Genomic DNA, 21,228 nt, shown 5'->3' with positions numbered 1-21,228 from the left:
GAATGTCCAGAGAACTATTTTAGTCTGATCCCGGGATCTTGCTCACGCTTGTTGGAATCTCTGTCGCCATGACAACCTCTGTCACTCTGGATTCTAATAAACACTTGGCATTAAACTTTCCTGAGTTCCAGTACTGTTCTTAAATTTGGATATTGGTTGAAAACGTAGAATATTTTTTACATCAATATGTGCCTTTAAAGAACATGAACAAAATTCACATAGTGAACGCACACTGTGTCTATATTACACAAGTTACAAGGTTGTGATGACGTCGATTTCAAGAGTTTTTATTAGTCAGAAGGCACACAGAAAAGGCTAAATATCTTGAGGAGTCATCAAAGGAGTCATCAAAGATACAGGACATGAATCATTTCTGGATAAGAGCGTCTGCTAAATGACTAAATGTAAATGACTAAATGTAAATCATTTCTGTAAAATTGTGACAAGAAATCTCAAATACATGTATTAATTCGGTTGAAGCATTTGTTATAAATAACATTTAGAGAAAGTAATACGAAAGAATTATGCTCTGAATGTATTTAGCAGTCAAAAATACTCTCTACTAGTTGAAAGGGAAAATAATATTAAAATAGAGTATCTGATTCAACAGGGAAAATTCTATTTTCTATCACAAAACAGGTATTGATTATGTGCATATCTTCAAAATGAAGGTTTCTTTTAGTCAGATCTGGCTTCCTCTTCCTTCTATTCCTCGTCTTCATCCTTGTGGAAGACCTTTCCATCTGTCTGCTTTCTCCACCTCAGCTGGAAGTCTTCAGTCAGCCCCTTCTCTCTCAGCTTCACCTGGACCTAAGGAGGAGAGCGAGTCTGGACTAAGAATTTGTACTCTCCTCTTTAAAGTGAAGATCAACATGAATCAACCAGTCTCACCTGTTGTAAGATGGCCTCCTTCACAGCAGGATCCTCTAGGTCCACACCAGAGTTCTCTCTGGTCAGACTCATTCTCACCACCTGCTGCTGCACTGGGACTTGAGACACACAGACAACTGAACAACTTACAATGTCAGTCAAATTTCATTCTGTTACAAAACAAACTTCTTTAAATCGTTAGTTTGTGTTATTTCTTTAGCCAAAGTGTAAAATGTTCATGTGCAGAAAGTATAACACTTGTGATCATAATGTGATCTGTCACTTTTAAACACAAAAGACTCACCACTGTAGCAGAAGAAGGGAAGGGTATGATCACATGTCCAATCATTGCACTGCATGTTTGTATATATCACTGATGCCACACATTCACCAATCAATCCATTCTCATCAGGTTGATTGTCACTCCAGCATGTGAAGGAGGACTTGCTTCCATCTGACCACTTCCAGGGATCTTTGAACAAGCCGATCCAGACATTCGTGTTTCCAGGTAACATCTCCTGTATCTGCTGGTTCTCAGTCTGGCTCCTCACTCTGGCCAGATCTGTGCGTTGCTGCCTGCAGTAACTCTTAGCCCTCGTCCAGGTCATTGCTTCATTGACGTATACAAACGTGTCTCCTGCAAATTATTTTTGTTATCAGTGCTCAAGGCTTTACTTGAATGTGTTTATTTTAAAAAGGTTATTTTAAGTTTGAATTTGTGAATACACATTTTCATGTATTTCTCTTTTTTATGGTGAAAAATCAAAACAAAAAACAAACATATTATGTGGTATTGTATTGGATATATTTATGAACATCCTAACACATTTGCAATACTTAATGCGACAATAACCTAAACTAGAGGTTAGAGTCATGAAGAAGTGCTCACGATGGTGTCAGAACAAATACAAATGTAAATGCTTTTAATGAGAATATATTCATAGAAAGAATGTGCTGTGTACAATATGAATCTGTCCAAAACTGACACCAAAACATTTTATTATCGAGATGTAAAACCTTTTACGAAAAAAAAGTTCTAAAAGTAACGTTTAAACCCCTGGACGCTCACCTTGGCAGACAAACTTCAATGTTGTGTTACACAGTTGGTCTTCCCACGAGCCTGTGAGGCTGTCAAACGAAGCACAGAGAGGTGGTTCTCCAGTCATGCTGGGTTTTCCATCTTTCCAGTTCCTGAACTCTTTCTGTCCCTCTCTGTCATCCGGACTGTCTACCAGGGACCAGCTCCAGGTCCCCGTGGAATACAGACCTGTCCAAACTCTAATAAGCATCTGATTGGATGCAAACAAGTTTACCAGGTTTTCTAAGTCCTCCATGTTGTCTATGGTGGCTTGAGAAAAGTGTCATCATCAAAGCCAGACCCTTCATGATGGACGATAACCCAGATGAGCCTGGTTGTCACAGCAACAACATTAATACAAACGTCATCATCATCATCACTCTCCTCACTGTCATTCCTTTCCATACAATCGTCATCATCACATCCATCATTTCCAATCTGCACATTCATCGTCAAAGTCAAAGACATTTATTATCAAGTGTGTACTGTACGATACCAGGTCATTCTAGACAATTAAAATGATCATGACATGGGGAGCAACAGCTATATAGTAGCATGGACAAAACAAATTATATTGATACAAAACATTAACAGCAAAAATTGACAAAAGGGCTCAAATGGCATAAAGGTACATGGAAACGAACAAATGGGCAGGGAATAAAACTAGACAGTATAGCAGAACGATCAAGGATCAGAAGTGCAGAATATGCACTATTTTCAATCTAATAGTTTTTCGGTGGTCAGAGTCAAGGTATGTTTGTGTTAATGTTGTATTTTAACAGACAGTTCAACAATAATGTGGCAATTACCAACCAAATCAGATGTAGTGTGTCATGCAGTGGTGTACAAATGTAACTTACCTTTCAGAAGTTAGATTCAGTCTGTCTTTCCTTCTCTCGCTCTTCTCTCTATCTGTCTCTCTCTGTTTCTTTAGCTCTCTGTCTTGTGAATGGTTTGGATAGGGCTAATGTTTCTGTCTTAGTCTTACTCCCCTCTTTCTCTCTCCTTCGCAAAATGTTGAGGTGGTTAAATGGGATTTCTTGCAAATGCTGCTCGGCCATTAAACTAGTTTGTATACAACAAACTTTATGTAAAACTGTGAAACTCATCTCAGTGTGTGTCTTTGGAGCCTACACTGTAGTATGGTATCCATGACACACCTACAAACACAATATGAAGACATAATGTTGTGGAAAAAAACATCACACTGTTGTAATTACAGATGATGATTGTGGATTATATGATTGAAAATGAACCACTTAATCACCTTTTTTACTTTTATATGCTATATTACTGAAAACCAGATGCGAAGCTGTTGACTGATTAGTATTGCCACTAATATGTAGAAGATATTAATCCCAAAGTGCAAATCTGGATAATTAGGGGCTGAGTGTGAGACAAGATTATGTGTATATGCTTCTTCAATAGAAAACTACAAGGCCCAGCTACTATGAGGCATATTTACGACCCTATGCCCAGAAACCTATTGAAGCTGGCCTTCAAGGCTAAAAATGGGAGAGTTTTCTATGCAAAAAAGCACCTGTAATCTGAGTCCCCTATGATAAGGGTACTGCTGGGTAAGAATGCATAATACATCTGTGACAAACAGTATTGTACCACTAGCAAAATTACACAAAATAACAAGGTTTTGATATATAAGAGGAATGTCCGGAGAACTATTTTAGTCTGATCCCGGGATCTTGCTCACGCTTGTTGGAATCTCTGTCGCCATGACAACCTCTGTCACTCTGGATTCTAATAAACACTTGGCATTAAACTTTGCTGAGTTCCAGTGCAGTTCTTAAATTTGGATATTGGTTGAAAACGTAGAAAATTCACAGAGTAAACGCAAACTTTGTACATTTACTACACAAGTTTCAAGGTTGTGATGACGTCGATTTCAAGAGGTTTTATTAGTCAGAAGGCACACAGAAAATGCTAAATATCTTGAGGAGTCGTCAAAGATACTGGACATGAATCATTTCTGTGAACATTGCGACAAAAAATCTCTAATACATGTATTAAATCGGTTAAAGCATTTGTTACGAATAACATTTTGAGAAAGTGATAGAAAAGAATTTGCATGACTTATGTTCTGAATGTATTTAGCAGTCAAAAATAATCTCTACTAGATAAAAGGGAAAATAATATTAAAATATATTATCTGATTCAACAGGGAAAATTCTATTTTCTATCACAAAACAGGTATTGATTATGTGCATTTCTTCAAAATGTAGGTTTCTTTTAGTCAGATCAGGTTTCCTCTTCCTTCTATTCCTCGTCTTCCTCATTGTGGAAGACCATTCCATCTGGCTGCTTTCTCCACCTCAGCTGGAAGTCTTCAGTCAGCCCCTTCTCTCTCAGCTTCACCTGGACCTGAGGAAGAGAGCGAGTCTGGACTAAGAATTTGTACTCTCCTCTTTAAAGTGAAGATCAACATGAATCAACCAGTCTCACCTGTTGTAAGATGGCCTCCATCACAGCAGGATCCTCTAGGTCCACACCAGAGTTCTCTCTGGTCAGACTCATCCTCACCAAATGCTCTCTGGGGACTTGAGACACACAGACAACTGAACAACCCACCATGTCAGTCAAATGTCATCCTGTTACAGAACAAGCTTCTCTACGTCGTTAGTTTGTGTTATTTCTTTCACCAAAGTATAACATTTTTATGTGCAGAAAGTATAACATTTGTGATCTTAATGTGATCTGTCACTTTTAAACACAAAATACTCACCACTATAGCAGAAGAAGGGAAGGGTATAATCACATGTCCAATCATAGCACTGCATGTTTGTAATTATCACTGATGCCACACATTCACCAATCAATCCATTCTCATCAGGTTGATTGTCACTCCAGCATGTGAAGGAGGACTTGCTTCCATCTGACCACTTCCAGGGATTTTTTAACAAGCCGATCCAGACATTCGTGTTTCTAGGTAACATCTCCTGTATCTGCTGGTTCTCAGTCTGGTTCCTCACTCTGGCCAGGTCTGTGAAGTGCTGCCTGCAGTAACGCTTAGCTTCCGTCCAGGTCATTGTTTCATTGACATATACAAAAGTGTCTCCTGCAAATTATTTTTGTTATCAGTGCTCAAGGCTTTACTTGAATGTGTTTAATTTAAAAGGCGTATTTTCAGTTTGAATTTGTGAACCCGCATTTTTATGTATTTCTCTTTTTCTATGATGAAAAATCAAAACAAAAAAACAAACGTATTATGTGGTATTGTATTGGATATAATTATGATCATCCTAACACATTTGCAATACTTAATGCGACAATAACCTAAACTAGAGGTTAGAGTCATGAAGAAGTGCTCACGATGGTGTCAGAACAAATAAAAATGTAAATGCTTTTAATGAGAATGTATTAATAGGAAGAATTTGCCGTGTACAATATGAATCTGTCTAAAACTGAGACCAAAACATTTTATTACCGAGATGTAAAACCTTTTCCTGGATGTTTTAAAAAAAGTTCTAAAAGTATCGTTTAAACCCCTGGACGCTCACCTTGGCAGACAAACTTCAATGTTGTGGTACACAGTTGGTCTTCCCACGAGCCGGTGAGACTGTCCAACGAAGCACAGAGAGGTGGTTCTCCAGTCATGCTGGGTTTTCCATCTTTCCAGTTCCTGAAATGTACCTGTCCCTGTATGTGTGTCACGGCCCATCTCCAAGTGCCCTTGGAATACAGACCTGTCCAAACTCCAGAACTGATATTATTGGCTGCCAACATGTTTCCCAGGTTGTTCATGTCCTCCATGTTGTCTATGGTGGCCAGGTCAGTGTACTTCTCTCTGCAGTATCTCTGGGCTTCAGTCCAGGTCTTTGGTTCGTTAACAAGGTGGTACTGATGAGGAAGGCATGAGGAGAGGGCACACAGTCCTGTTGACATGATACAAATGCAAATGTTATAATTGTTTGTGTCCCTGTCCCTGTTGCTATACATGTGTGTGAACACTTGGACTAAAATAAAAGGACAGTCTAGCCCAAAGCTTAGTTCAGTTCATACTGCAGAGGAAAACTACATACATTAGTCAAAATTGGTCAATATACAGTCCTGTGGTCAACACTCAGTAGGTTTTTTTTTGTGTTGATGGCATAACCTGTTTGATGGCATAACATTAACATTTGTTCTTGCAAATAAAAAGATAGTCCTACCCAATCCTAAAGGTTGGTTAATATTATACATCAGAGGAGAACTACAAAAAATAAACTACAAGAACCAAAATGCCACTGGCCTGAGAGAAGTGTCGTCATCAAGGCCAGCCCCTTCATGATGGACCCAGATGACCCAGATGACCCTGGTTGTCACAGCAACAACATCAATACATCATCTTCATCATCATCACTCTCCTCATTGTCATATCGTTCCATACAATCATTATCATCATCATCACATTTTTCATGTTGTTAAATTTCATCAAATTCCATTCGTTAAGTGAGTGTTCACTTTTGTTCTCCTTTATTGGCCCAAAACTGACTCAGTAATGACAGAGACAAAGAAAGTCTCCCTTCCATCTCTTGTACATTTGGAAGAAATCGAGTTTCTCATGGGCTCATGTTAATTACAATCAGTAGATCAGCTACTGTATCTGTTAATATATTGAGTCTTACTATCCATTCATATATAGGTGTTCCTACGGTAACCTACTGCGTGTTCCTACGGTAACCTGCCGTGTTCTGATGGCAGTCACAGTTCTATAATGTTGTGTCCGCCTGCCTTAAAAAAACAATCACTTATTGACTATGCGTCATCTCTTTTTTTCTGTTTTCACTGTAAACAGCATCCTCTGACCCGGATGCAGCAGAGAGACTTTGCTTGGACTGTTTTGGCTGAACTGGTGTTTTTTTTATTTTGAAGTGTTTGATCAACTCTGTTTCCAATCTGCACATTCATCGTCAAAGTCAAAGACATTTATTATCAAGTGTGTACTGTACGATACCAGGTCATTCTAGACAATTAAATGATCATGACATGGGGAGCAACAGCTATATAGTAGCATGGACAAAACAAATTATATTGATACAAAACATTAACAGCAAAAATAGCAAAATTGCTCAAATGGCATAAAAGTATGTGGAATCGAACAAATGGGCCAGGAATAAAACTAGACAGTATAGCAGAACTATCAAGGATCAGAAATGCAGAATATGCACTATTGTCGATCTAATAGTTTTTTGGTGGTCAGAATCAATGAACGGTCTGTATTTTAACAGACAGTTCAACAATAACGTGGCAATTACCAACCAAATCAGATGTAGTATGTCATGCAGTGGTGTACAAATGTAACTTACCTTTCAGAAGTTAGATTCAGTCTGTCTTTCCTTCTCTCGCTCTTCTCTCTATCTGTCTCTCTCTGTCTCTTTAGCTCTCTGTCTTGTGAATGGTTTGGATAGGGCTAATGTTTCTGTCTTAGTCCCCTCTTTCTCTCTCCTTCGCAAATCTTGATAGTTAAATTGGATTTCTTGCAAATGCTGCTCGGCCATTAAACTATTTTGTATACAACAAACTTTATGTAAAACAGTGCAACTCATCTCAGTGTGTGTCTTTTGAGGCTACACTGTAGTATGGTATCCATGACACACCCACAAACACAATATGAGAATATATGTGCCTTTAAACAACATGAACAGATTATAAACATGACACCATAACGCTACACATCATCAGCATGCGTGGAAGTCAAATCTGTTCAGAGTGACCAACTCCATGTTGAGACTCTCGTCATGTGCAAGTACTGTATGTACTTCTGGCTACAACACACCAGTATGTACCTGTATTTTCCAGACTAAAAGTCACAGTTTTTTTCATAGTTCAGATGATCTTTCCAGATTAAATGTTTCTTCTTGGATTTTGTGAGAGAGTTTGTGAAATACATTTTGAAATAAATGCGACTTATAGTGCAGTGGGATTTATATAGGTTTTTTTCTTCTTCATGACGTTGCGTTTTTTGACTAATGGGATTTATACTCTGGCGCGATTTATAGTCCTGAAAATACGCTAAACAGAAGAGTGCTCTGCCTGGGAGGAGCAGACAGCCAGGGTGAGAGAGAGACTGTCCTGCCTGGTCCTCCAGCCAGGCTGAGAGAGAGACTGTCCTCCCTGGTCCTCCAGCCAGGCTGAGAGAGAGACTGTCCTCCCTGGTCCTCCAGCCTGGCAGAGAGAGACTGTCCTCCCTGGTCCTCCAGCCAGGCTGAGAGAGACTGTCCTGCCTGGTCCTCCAGCCAGGCTGAGAGAGACTGTCCTCCCTGGTCCTCCAGCCAGGCTGAGAGAGACTGTCCTCCCTGCTCCTCCAGTCAGGCTGAAAGAGACTGTCCTCCCTGGTCCTCCAGCCAGGCTGAGAGAGACTGTCCTCCCTGGTCCTCCAGCCAGGCAGAGAGAGACTGTCCTCCCTGGTCCTCCAGCCAGGCAGAGAGAGACTGTCCTCCCTGGTCCTCCAGCCAGGCTGAGAGAGACTGTCCTCCCTGGTCCTGCAGCCAGGCTAAGAGAGACTGTCCTCCCTGGTCCTCCAGCCAGGCTGAGAGAGAGACTGTCCTCCCTGCTCCTCCAGTCAGGCTGAGAGAGACTGTCCTCCCTGGTCCTCCAGCCAGGCTAAGAGAGAGACTGTCCTCCCTGGTCCTCCAGCCAGGCTGAGAGAGACTGTCCTCCCTGGTCCTCCAGCCAGGCTGAGAGAGACTGTCCTCCCTGGTCCTCCAGCCAGGCTAAGAGAGACTGTCCTCCCTGGTCCTCCAGCCAGGCTGAGAGAGAGACTGTCCTCAATGGTCCTCCAGCCAGGCTGAGAGAGACTGTCCTCCCTGGTCCTCCAGTCAGGCTGAAAGAGACTGTCCTCCCTGGTCCTCAAGCCAGGCTGAGAGAGAGACTGTCCTGCCTGGTCCTTCAGCCAGGCTGAGAGAGACTGTCCTCCCTGGTCCTCAAGCCAGGCTGAGAGAGAGACTGTCCTCCCTGGTCCTCCAGCCAGGCTGAGAGAGACTGTCCTCCCTGGTCCTCCAGCCAGGCTGAGAGAGAGACTGTCCTCCCTGGTCCTCCAGCCAGGCTGAGAGAGACTGTCCTCCCTGGTCCTCCAGCCAGGCTGAGAGAGACTGTCCTCCCTGGTCCTCCAGCCAGGCTAAGAGAGACTGTCCTCCCTGGTCCTCCAGCCAGGCTGAGAGAGAGACTGTCCTCAATGGTCCTCCAGCCAGGCTGAGAGAGACTGTCCTCCCTGGTCCTCCAGTCAGGCTGAAAGAGACTGTCCTCCCTGGTCCTCAAGCCAGGCTGAGAGAGAGACTGTCCTGCCTGGTCCTTCAGCCAGGCTGAGAGAGACTGTCCTCCCTGGTCCTCAAGCCAGGCTGAGAGAGAGACTGTCCTCCCTGGTCCTCCAGCCAGGCTGAGAGAGTCCTCCAGCCAGGCTGAGAGAGACTGTCCTCCCTGGTCCTCCAGCCAGGCTGAGAGAGAGACTGTCCTCCCTGCTCCTCAAGCCAGGCTAAGAGAGACTGTCCTCCCTGGTCCTCCAGCCAGGCTGAGAGAGAGACTGTCCTCCCTGGTCCTCCAGCCAGGCTGAGAGAGACTGTCCTCCCTGGTCCTCCAGTCAGGCTGAAAGAGACTGTCCTCCCTGGTCCTCAAGCCAGGCTGAGAGAGAGACTGTCCTGCCTGGTCCTTCAGCCAGGCTGAGAGAGACTGTCCTGCCTGGTCCTTCAGCCAGGCTGAGAGAGACTGTCCTCCCTGGTCCTCAAGCCAGGCTGAGAGAGAGACTGTCCTGCCTGCACCTCCAGCCAGGCAGAGAGAGACTGTCCTCCCTGGTCCTCAAGCCAGGCTGAGAGAGAGACTGTCCTCCCTGGTCCTCCAGCCACGCTGAGAGAGACTGTCCTCCCTGGTCCTCCAGCCACGCTGAGAGACTGTCCTCCCTGGTCCTCAAGCCAGGCTGAGAGAGAGACTGTCCTGCCTGGTCCTCCAGCCAGGCTGAGAGAGACTGTCCTCCCTGGTCCTCCAGCCAGGCTGAGAGAGAGACTGTCCTCCCTGGTCCTCCAGCCAGGCTGATAGAGAGACTGTCCTGCCTGGTCCTCCAGCCAGGCTGAGAGAGAGACTGTCCTGCCTGCACCTCCAGCCAGGCAGAGAGAGACTGTCCTCCCTGGTCCTCAAGCCAGGCTGAGAGAGAGACTGTCCTCACTGGTCCTCCAGCCACGCTGAGAGAGACTGTCCTCCCTGGTCCTCCAGCCACGCTGAGAGACTGTCCTCCCTGGTCCTCAAGCCAGGCTGAGAGAGAGACTGTCCTGCCTGGTCCTCCAGCCAGGCTGAGAGAGACTGTCCTCCCTGGTCCTCCAGCCAGGCTGAGAGAGAGACTGTCCTCCCTGGTCCTCCAGCCAGGCTGAGAGAGAGACTGTCCTCCCTGGTCCTCCAGCCAGGCTGATAGAGACTGTCCTGCCTGGTCCTCCAGCCAGGCTGAGAGAGAGACTGTCCTGCCTGGTCCTCCAGCCAGGCTGAGAGAGAGACTGTCCTCCCTGGTCCTCCAGCCAGGCTGAGAGAAAGACTGTCCTCCCTGGTCCTCCAGGACAATCCTACAATGACAGACATCAACTCGCTGTCAGAAGATCCTCAAACAGCCCAATTACCCTGGATACTCACTCTTCTCCCTGCTGCCATCAGACCAGAGTTTACGTTGCCTGAGAGGATGAGGAGGCTGTCTGAGAGCAACACAGAGAGGATGAGGAGGCTGTCTGAGAGCAACACAGAGAGGATCAGGAGGCTGTCTGATAACAACACAGAGAGGATGAGGAGGCTGTCTGATAACAACACAGAGAGGATGAGGAGGCTGTCTGATAACAACACAGAGAGGATGAGGAGGCTGTCTGAGAGCAACACAGAGAGGATGAGGAGGCTGTCTGATAACAACACAGAGAGGATGAGGAGGCTGTCTGATAACAACACAGAGAGGATGAGGAGGCTGTCTGATAACAACACAGAGAGGATGAGGAGGCTGTCTGATAACAACACAGAGAGGATGAGGAGGCTGTCTGATAACAACACAGAGAGGATGAGGAGGCTGTCTGATAACAACACAGAGAGGATGAGGAGGCTGTCTGATAACAACACAGAGAGGATGAGGAGGCTGTCTGATAATAACACAGAGAGGATGAGGAGGCTGTCTGATAACAACACAGAGAAGATGAGGAGTTTCTTCCTTCAGGCCATCCGTCTGCTCAAACTTAAGCGTTGAAATACTGCTGTGTGCTATTTTACTCTATTTTATTTATTGTAATTTATCTATTTCTATTTTTATGTCTCCTTTAGTATCTTTTATGTCTCTTTTAGTATCATTTTATTTATTTACGTAGTTGCAGGTACAACATCACTGCATATTGTACCATGTATAATCATGTATGTGACAAATAATAATAAATCCTAAATCTTGAAATAAGCATTAGCAAACTCTGATGCTACGCAGAATTCATTCCCAAAGTTTTATTAGGTTCAGTAATTCTCCAGCATCTGAGGGTGGATTTGCTACCATCTGACCACTTCCAGGAGTCTCTGTACAGGCCAATCCAGGCAAAGACATCTGCAGGTATGATATCCGATATCTGCTGGTTCTCAGTCTGGCTCCTCACTCTGGCCAGGTCTGTGTAGTGCTGCCTGCAGTAACTCTGAGCTTCCGTCCAGGTCATTGATTGATTAATGTAGACAAAAGCTACACCTGCAAGAAGTATTGAGGTTTTGATGAGAAATTACAGACAATACCAGTTGTGTTTGTGAAAGGCCCACACCCCCTGCAGATTCTGTGCACTTTGTCACACTGGACAGCCTCTGTTAAATCAATAAACACACGTTAATGACACAGATGTGCTTACCTTGGTTACAGACGAAGGGTCTTCTAACTGAACAGGAAGAGTCATACCACTTGGAAAGACTTCCAATCCCAGCACACAAATGTCACGGGGACCATATTCAGTACCGTATTAAACCAACTAGCTGCAGGTGTGCAGCAGGGAAGCACCCAGCTGGTCGCAATTAACCGGGGGATTGGGAGGGTTTTTAAACTCAGATCACCGTCAATCAAGGAGGGTTGGGGACTGGAAGGAGAACTGAGACTGGAAGCGGAGAGAAGGACTGGAAGCAGAGAGAGAGGACTGGAAGCAGAAAGAGAGGACTGGAAGCAGAGAGAGAGGACTGGGGGAGCAAAAGACTGCAACACAGCGCGCACGGAGACGGACTTTCGCTGAAGCTGAGTACCGTGAATTCTACACAGTCAAGCTTGTGGAACGTGCTGCCCGGACTGCTCGGCCTATTGATACACCTGAGTTTGAGGTTTTATCCACAGTTGTGTTACGCTTGCACACGTGAGTTTGATGTGTGGTGTGCCCATGTTCCACTGTTTTACAGATTTTGCCGTTCATGCACTAGTTGGAGCACCCTGCAGTCCCGGGTGGGCAATAGGATTACGTCCAGTGTGCGCAGAATAATCAATTGGACTATTCCAGCAGTCTCCGGATAACCCCCCTTCCCCCTGCTGGAGGAGGCCAGTATCAGCGGCCACCAGAGGAACCAGGCTACCTTATCTCCTGCCAGAGCCTCTTAAAGGGATCAACAACAAGGACTTCCTTTTCTTTTTATTTTTTTACCAATAAACCTAATACATTTTATACCTCGATTCTACGAGTTTTGGCATCTTTTGAGTGGGAGATACGTTTTGCTCCTCAGAGTAAGAGTAGACTAAGTGGAGGCACCAGCGCCCCCACCTGTGACACAAATCTGAAGCTCCATTTGTGGGTTCATTAGGCCTCCAGTTCCTGAACTCAGCCTGTCCCTCTCCATAGTACTGACTGTCTTCCAGAGACCACCTCCAGCTGTTGATGTCATCATACAGACCTATCCAGACTGCCCTATAACTACTTGTTAGATTAATCATATTTGCTATATTGACTAGCTTGTTCATGTCCTCCATGTTGTCTATGGTGGCCAGGTCAGTGTACTTTTCTCTGCAGTATCTCTGGGCTTCAGTCCAGGTCTTTGGGATGTTAACAAGGTGGTACTGATGAGGAAGGCATGAGGAGAGGGCACACAGTCCTGTTGACGTGATACAAATGCAAATGTTCTTTATTTTTTGTGTACCTGTTTCTAATTGCTTAACGTGTGTGAACACTTGTGCTCAAATAAAAAGACAGTCGAGCCCAAAGCTTTAGTTCATTTCATACTGCAGAGGAAAACTACATAAATCTGTCATTAAGAACTACAAGAACCAAAAGGCCACTGGCCTGATAGAAGTGTAGTCATCAGGACCAGCATCTTCATGGTGGATGACGATTCAGCACTGCAAAACACTCTAAAACAGTTCAAAACTTTTAGACGGAATATTACTTTTGTTTGCAGCAAGTCTAACAAAACCATCACACAACACTGTCATTCTGAAGGGACGTCAAGTTCTCGTTTTAGAAGGTTCAGTGGTAATGATGTGATTCAGGTAAGAGGAACAACAGTAAGCCAGGAAACAGCTAATTATCAAGCAAACACGTATTATTATCATGATGATTATCATAATTGAAATCATTAACAGAACCGTGTTTTATCAATGGACAAAGTAAAGTAAATCAGAAGATCAAGGATCAAAAGTGTGTCGTTCATTATCAACTGTAACCATCAACATTATAAGGAAAAACAACCATTATGAAATGATCCCTACACCTTTCTCTTTAAAAATAGCTTACAAAGTTTCGCCACAATTAAGCAAACCTGCCCTATGTATGTTAACCAGTCTCTTACCTGTGTAGCAGAGAGTCAACAGACAAAGCTTGGTACCATCCACACCTTTCCCCTACCCCCGAAAAGGGGGAAGGGTCCTTCCCCCTTTTGTCCTTATCTCCCAGAAGATGCTTCAAAAGCCCTGACCCAGCATGGGGTCAGGAACAGAGACCACATGGTCACACAGTATCAGACAATGGAGTATAAGGGAGAACTTTCTTTTGTGGATTTACGAACATATTTCTCAAGGACTACATGGCTCATGGACACTAATTCAATGACAGTAGTCGATGTGTTATAATGTGTGTCTTCTCATTTACCTAGAACGTGTTTAATTGATGTTTGATTATAACTCCCCTTCAGATATAGTTAAATCAGTCAATCTTGATATCAAAATAATTGTATCATACTAACAAAACCAGTTATGAACGTTGTATTGCTCTATTCTGAAGTTTAAGCATTTCATGGACATTTGAGATAATGGAATTTAAACTATCAGCCACTTCACACCTCTGGGCAGATCTCAAGACGACGCCCAGGTGGAAGTAACTGACCAATGAGAGAGGTCACCTTCACACGGATGACCCCCTGTTCTTTGGAGTATAAAATCGCCGAACTTACAATCACCCCCGCTTGTTCGTAGGATTAACTTGGGGTGAACGCGTCACTCCCTAACCTTTACCTCATAACCTGCATATTCACTTTGCGCCCGGAACTTTGACGAGAGATTCCGTTTCCTATTCGTTGGATATAACGAACCATTGACTCCGTTCTTCAAACCGACAAAAGTAACTGCGATTTGCAATATTTCTTACTTGTGACATATTGGCATGTTGTGATTGAATTGTCGATGTTTGATTGTATTTTACAAATGATTTAACTTGACCATCGTTAGGTCAGTTGCTATTGATCGTCCATTGTTACTATAGAAGCCTCTTCCTCTGTACCTCTTCCTCACTCTCTCTCTCCCCTCCCCCTCCACACGCGCTCTACGCAGCCATTGTGTAGTGCGCTCTCATTAGAATTTAGGCCTACTGTACTGCTTTAGCCCAACTAACCCATAACTTATCTGGTATGTGTTCACTATAATTTCATTATCTTAAATAAATCATTGTGTATAATACTCGCGTATCTCTCACGTAATATGATCTGCTCTACTTTCATAGAATTCCCTACTTAAGATTAGACTGATTATTACGAGTGCTATTATTCAATATTATTAAACAAGGTTTCCTCTGTCCCTTTCACGAATCAGAGGTGGTGCCCCCAAGAACGACTATACTTTATTATAAACTAAGTATTGCTAATCTTAACCGTGCAAACCACACTACACCTGTATATACCTCCTCTATGTACATTAACCAAGCTCTTACCTGTCTATTTCTCAATGTTCACCTCCTGTCTACTGTTTCCAGAGCAACAGAAAAAAAGCCTCTGTTTGGCAATGTCTATGCCTTCTCTTATGTTTCTCTCTGGGTTGAGATGGTTCTAGGTAATATGTTACTTTATGTAAAACGTTTTCTGATATACAAAATACAATTGCCTGGAATTCAACTAGTTTGCATGAAGCGGAACACGTCTATTCAGGCCATACGATCACAGTGGTCATCATTCCAGAATTTTTGTATACGTTTTAGTGCTGTCAGTTTAACGCGTTATTAACGGCGTTAACGCAAACCAAATTAACGGCGTCAATTTTTTTAATGGCGCGATTAACGCTCTTTTTGACCTAGCAAACTTTGTAGTTTTTTTCACATTCTTTTGCAACAACCACTGACGTTAGAAAAACTACAATACCACACCGGATCTAGCTAGACCGGAAACAAAACAACAGGCACGCCACAACCACTTGTTTGGGCTTGCGAGCCGGCTAAACAGTCGTAGCAGAGCCCGTTTACGGATATTAGACATTCTCTGGTAGTAGGCTAACGTTATGTTTTGAGTTGATTGCCAGCGCCAGACGCCGAAATGGATGCCAATAAGATTCTGAATGGAAAGTTTACTTTTAAAAGGTTGCCAAATGGTTCCATTGACAAGACCAAAGTGATCAGTGTGTTCTGTCGTTGTGAACTGAGCCGGAGGGAATGAGCTATCATCGCAGCACGTCGTGGAGTCGAAAATATAATTTTGATGGCACACAGCCAAGCACACAGCTGATGCGAATTCTCCGCCTGCTCGTCAAAGCCAGGCGATTGCAATGTTGTTTTCAATAAAAAAAAAAACGTTTGCACGAAGCAATCCGAACCACTTTTCCATGTCGATAAGAGCATTACAATTTGAAAAAAGAATGGATGAAAAAGAAATCAAGGGACATTTAAAATAGATAGAAATGTGCGATTAATTGAGATTAATCGCGAGTTAACTATGACATTAATGCGATTAATCGCGATTAAATATTGTAACGATGGCGCTAGGGGTCTATATTGGAGTGGATGCGTAATAATCGGACGCAGAGAAGAAGACCTTTTTATCCTGTGTCCCATACACCGCTCGACTACAGGTTTTATTACTACACCACCAATCACATGTGAATGCCAACAACAAGTCATTAACTCACATACAATTCACAGTTATGGCAACAACGATAACTTATAGTTACTAATATCCATACATCATCCACTGACAAACCTAATTGACAGAACAACAACACTCAACTCAAACATGCATACAACATTAACCAAACATGAAACAAGTATGTGAATTGCGCCACCCACAATCCTTTGCGCCAACAGCGCGAGTTAACACGCGACCAATCCGTGGGTCGCTACATAGCCCCCACCTGAGGGGTCAGTCGTCCCCGACAACCCCATCACCCAACAGGTAGTCTCTTAAGTGTCCTGGCCGTAACCGCCGCCGAGTTGGCCTCCTGGGACTGGTAGAAGGTGCCATAGGGGGGGGGTTACATTGTCCAGTGGGAATGGTGCCGCTGGTGTCGTTCTCTGCTCCACCCGTCTCTGGAGCAAGCGGGCGATATGGTGATAGTCTGTCCTGGTGCAGCACCACCACACGCCCCCGACCAGGCATGCGCACCCGATACACCACCTCAGAAACCCGTTCCATAACCTCACTGGGCCCCTGCCAGTGACTGCATAGCTTGGGTGACACCCCCTTCTTACGAGTAGGGCAATACACCCAGACCTTGTCACTGGGCTTGAAGGTCAGCTTCCGACACCGGGTGTCGTAGGCTCTTTTCTGCCGCACCCCAGAGTTAGCCTGGGCCTGACGAGCGTACTCATGGACTACTTGGAGGCGATCTATCAACCTCCGGTAGTAATCCATCTCCTTTCCTCCAGCAATCTCCGGCTCGGGCGGGGTCCCGAAAACCAAGTCCACCGGTGTCCGTAATTCCCGCCCAAACATGAGGGCAGCTGGTGTGCACTGGCTGGACTCTTGGACGGCCGTCCGGTACGACCACAGGACCAGGGGCAGGTGGCGATCCCAGTCCCGCTGATGTTGGCTGGTCAGGATGGCGAGCTGGGTAGCCAGGGTGCGGTTGAACCGCTCCACCAGCCCATCGCTCTGAGGGTGGAGAGGTGTCGTCCTCGTCTTGGATACTCCCAGCCGTCGGCAGACCTCGCTAAAGACCTGGGACTCGAAGTTCCGCCCCTGGTCACTATGGAGTTCCGCAGGGACCCCGAAGCGGGCAAACATCTCCTCTACCAGCCTTTCCGCAGTTGTGGTGGCACTCTGATCCGGCACCGCGTATGCCTCCGGCCATTTGGTGAAATAATCCATGGCCACGAGGACGTAGCGGTTGCCGGAATCAGTCGCTGGAAAGGGCCCAAGTATGTCCACCGCTACTCGCTCCATCGGAGCCCCCACCAGGTACTGCTGCAATGGGGCATGGGAGCGCTGCGTTGGCCCTTTCTTAGCAGTGCAAAGGTCACAGCAGTGCACATACAGCTCCACGTCCCGTCGACAACCTGGCCAATAGAATCGGCCCCTGAGGCGGCGGAGGGTCTTGGCGATGCCGTAGTGCCCCGCCCCCACCGAGCCATGGACGGTCTGAAGGACCTGTTGGCGGAGTTCACGGGGTACCAGCAGCTGTAGGAGGTCGCTTCCCCGGCCAGGAGCTTTCCACCTCCGGTGCACCAGCCCGTCATGGAGCTCCAAGTTGCCCCACTGTGATTGGTAAGCCTTAACCTCCGGTCCGTGGGCAGACACTTCTGTCCATTCGGGACGCCGCCCCGTCGCCAGCCAGTTGATTACCACCGCCAAGGTTGCATCGGCCTCCTGGCATTGTTGCAGCTGAGCGGAGGTCCATGGAGAACTCCCCTCGCAGTCAGCTGTCTGAATGGCTGCCACCGTCAGTGGTTGGTCCCGCTCCTCTTGTCGTTGGCAATACCGACATTCCAAGACTGCACAGGGGCGGCGGGAGAGGGCATCAGCATTAGCATGCAACCGCCCTGGTCGATGCTGGATCTCGAAGTCATACTCCTGTAGGGCCTCCAGCCAGCGAGCCACCTGGCCCTCCGGGTTCTTAAAGTTCAACAGCCAGGTAAGGGAAGCATGATCGGTGCGCACAAGGAAATGGCTGCCATGCAGGTACGGCCGGAATTGTCGCAGTGCCAGGACCACTGCCAGCAGCTCACGCCGGGTCACACAGTAGTTCCTTTCAGCTCGGTTCAGAGTGCGGCTAAAGTAGGCTACTGCGCGCTCCACCCCTCCAACACTCTGGGACAGTACGGCGCCAACTCCCACGTTGCTGGCATCAGTGTCCACGATGAAGGGCTGTTCCGCATCTGGGTAGGCCAAAATGGGAGCCTCGGTAAGGTCAGTTTTTAGCTGGGTGAAGGCTCCGGCACACACGTCGTCCCAGTCAAAGGGCTGTCCCTTGTCAGTCAGTCGATGGAGGGGTTTGGCAATCGTGGCGAAGCCCCGGACGAAACGCCGGTAATAGGACGCCAGGCCCAAGAAGCTCCGCAGTTCGGTGACGTTGGCAGGGGGTGGCCAATTCTGGACTGCGGCCACCTTAGCGGGGTCGGTAGCTACCCCGTGCGCGCTGACCACATGGCCCAAGAACTGCGTTTCTCTTGTCAGCAGGCGACACTTGGCAGGGTTCAACCGCAACCCAGCCTGACGAATGGCTTCAAAGACCTCTTGCAGGTTACCCAGGGCTCGGTCAAAGTCGCTGGCATGCACCAGCAGGTCATCCAGGTATACCACACAACGACTCCGTGGTATTTCAGCCAGTACCCTCTCCATCAGCCGTTCGAACGTCGCTGGTGCATTACAGAGTCAAAACGGCATAACACGAAACTGCCACAGTCCCTGTCCAATGGTAAAGGCAGTCTTTGGTCGTGCGTCAGGGGCCAACTCCACCTGCCAGTAGCCACTACGCAGATCAAGGGAACTGAACCAGCTGGAGCCTGTGATATGGTCGAGGGCGTCATCTATGCGAGGGAGGGGGTAAGAGTCCTTCTTGGTCACCGCGTTGAGACGTCGATAGTCCACGCAGAACCGCCAGCTGTCATTCTTTTTTCGAACCAGGACAGCTGGTGCGGCCCACGGACTGTCAGAGGGCTCAATTACCCCAGCAGCAGCCATCTCCCTAACTTTGTCTTCTGCCACCTGTCGCTTGCCGAGGGCCAGCCGGTGAGGCCGCAGGCGGATGGGTTGGGCGGTACCGGTGTCAATGGAATGCTGAACCAACCCCGTCCGCCTACAGTCCTCATCCTTTGCTGCAAAGATATCTGCATAGTCCTCTAGGAGGTGCCTCAACTGGCCGCACTGCTGTTGGTCAAGGCCATCACTGCTGCGGCGGCAGAGTTCCCTCACCGCCTCAGACGTCTCCGCCGATGTATGGTTGGTAGGCTGACCTGGCATGGAGTCGCTGGTGGCAGCTGTTTGGCAGCTGGCTTGCTGGTCTCTGACCTTTGTGTTCTTGTCCTGGCCGGCCTGGAGCGCCACAGTCTCCCCACCAAGGGTGATGGCTGCCCTCAGGACATCAACATAGGCACCCCAACGGGACAACAGGTCCAGGCCGATAATGCACGAGTCCTGAATATTGGCAAGCCAGAACTCGTGCTCCGCCTCCTGGTTCCCAGCCTGGATCCGCAGATGCTTCTTCCCCTTTGTAGCAGCCTTCTCCCCTGTCACCGTCACCAGGTTCGTGTCTGACTTTGCCCATGCGCCGGAGAGCGTCCCCATGGTTCCTGGAAGGACGCCAGGACGCACCAGTGAGACGGTAGACCCCGTGTCTACTAGAGCTTGGCAGGGTTGGCCATCAAGCCAGCAGTCCAAATACAGTCCCTTAGTGTTGCCTACACGACCAATCAACAGTTCTTGGCTTAAGGGAGGGGCCAACGATTGGGGTGGCGGGCCCCTCACTGCGCCACCCCCCCGTCGTTTCCCGTCTGCTGTGGTGCTCTGGAGACTGGTGCTGGTGCTGGGCAGTCACGGGCAATGTGACCAGGTTCGTCACAACGATAGCACCGAAGAGTGGATCGAGATCGACGGTTCCCAGCTGGGGCTGGCCGCCGCTGAAACTGCACCTGACAAACTGGCTCGGCCTCCTCACCCTCACAGTCGATGGCCCGGACGTGTGGAAGGGACAGCCGTGGGGCAGCCTGAGTGCAGAGCACCGCCTCTGCCCGTACCGCTTCTTGAAGAGCCCCCTCCAGGGTTCTGGGCATGGTGAGACGCACATGCTGGCGTAGCTGCTCTGGCATAAGCCCCTTGAGGAATGCATGGAGAGCCAGTTCCCCTCTTGCAGCGGCGTCGAACATTGGATAGCCATGGCGGGCGTAGAGCTGGATATCTGCGGCGAAAGCGCCCAAACTCCCTCCCTCCTGGCTGCGACAGCTGGCTAGCCTGTCCCTACTCTGGTCAGGGAATGGTGGCTGCCCGAACCGCCTCTCCAAGGCCCCGGTCAAGGTCTCCAGGTTCCGCTGTTCTCCCGGGGTCAGATCCAGGAGCACCTGCAGCGCATTTCCCTCCAGCGCCAGGGCAAGATGAGTGGCGGCTTCCTCGCTGCTCCAACCACCATGCCACACTGCCAACTGGAACTGGGCAAGATATGGCTCCAGGAGCGTCTCTCCATTGAACTTGGGCACCTTCGCTGGTGTTCTTGGCATGGCAGTGGAACGGGGCAGGATGGCCCCAACATCCACCTGTGGGGACGCCCCAGGTAGGTCAGGTTGGATGTCCACAGCTATGGCTGTGTGTTCTGTGGTTCCACTCCCGGCCTCTAGGGGCGACAAGGCCGTTGCACACTGGACCCATCAGCGTGGGACGACGTTCTTGCCCTGGAACGCTCCATCTTCAGCCTACGTTTCTCCAGGTGTAGCTGAGTCCTCTTAATGGTCTCTTCAAGATCTGCGATTTCTTCCTCCATCCTGCGTGGTTGCGCCATCCCACTTCTGACACCAATGTAACAATGGCGCTAGGGGTCTATATTGGAGTGGATGCGTAATAATCTCACGCAGAGAAGAGGACCTTTTTATCCTGTGTCCCATACACCGCTCGACTACAGGTTTTATTACTACACCACCAATCACATGAGAATGCCAACAACAAGTCATTAACTCACATACAATTCACAGTTATGGCAACAACGATAACTT

General features: G+C 47.2%; 2 protein-coding genes across 3 annotated transcripts; both read right to left on the bottom strand.

Annotated features, from left to right (window-relative positions):
• Positions 1-306: 306 nt before the first annotated feature.
• On the bottom strand, positions 307-2,213 carry LOC124464475 (C-type lectin TsL-like). 2 transcript variants are annotated; one of them, XM_047016350.1, is made up of 4 exons: positions 1,940-2,213; positions 1,175-1,507; positions 892-1,007; positions 307-810 (listed from the first exon to the last, which is right to left on the bottom strand). In XM_047016350.1, exons 1-4 carry the CDS (start codon positions 2,202-2,204, stop codon positions 706-708), a joined length of 819 nt encoding a protein of 272 aa, XP_046872306.1. In that variant the 5' UTR covers positions 2,205-2,213; the 3' UTR covers positions 307-705. The 2 variants fall into 2 exon arrangements, with proteins under 2 accessions (XP_046872306.1, XP_046872307.1); XM_047016351.1 differs by having other exon boundaries at positions 892-989.
• A 1,632-nt stretch (positions 2,214-3,845) lies between these two features.
• LOC124464474 (macrophage mannose receptor 1-like) lies at positions 3,846-7,361 on the bottom strand. Its single transcript, XM_047016349.1, has 6 exons — positions 7,249-7,361; positions 6,192-6,254; positions 5,461-5,835; positions 4,686-5,018; positions 4,406-4,500; positions 3,846-4,324 (listed from the first exon to the last, which is right to left on the bottom strand). Exons 2-6 carry the CDS (start codon positions 6,226-6,228, stop codon positions 4,220-4,222), a joined length of 945 nt encoding a protein of 314 aa, XP_046872305.1. The 5' UTR covers positions 6,229-6,254; positions 7,249-7,361; the 3' UTR covers positions 3,846-4,219.
• Between the last annotated feature and the right edge of the window lie 13,867 nt (positions 7,362-21,228).

This window comes from Hypomesus transpacificus, unplaced genomic scaffold (assembly GCF_021917145.1).
Source record: "Hypomesus transpacificus isolate Combined female unplaced genomic scaffold, fHypTra1 scaffold_351, whole genome shotgun sequence".
In the NCBI taxonomy this organism is placed as follows: domain Eukaryota; kingdom Metazoa; phylum Chordata; class Actinopteri; order Osmeriformes; family Osmeridae; genus Hypomesus; species Hypomesus transpacificus.
The sequence above is the reverse complement of the archived record's forward strand: the minus strand, read 5'-3'. Positions and strand labels throughout refer to the sequence as shown.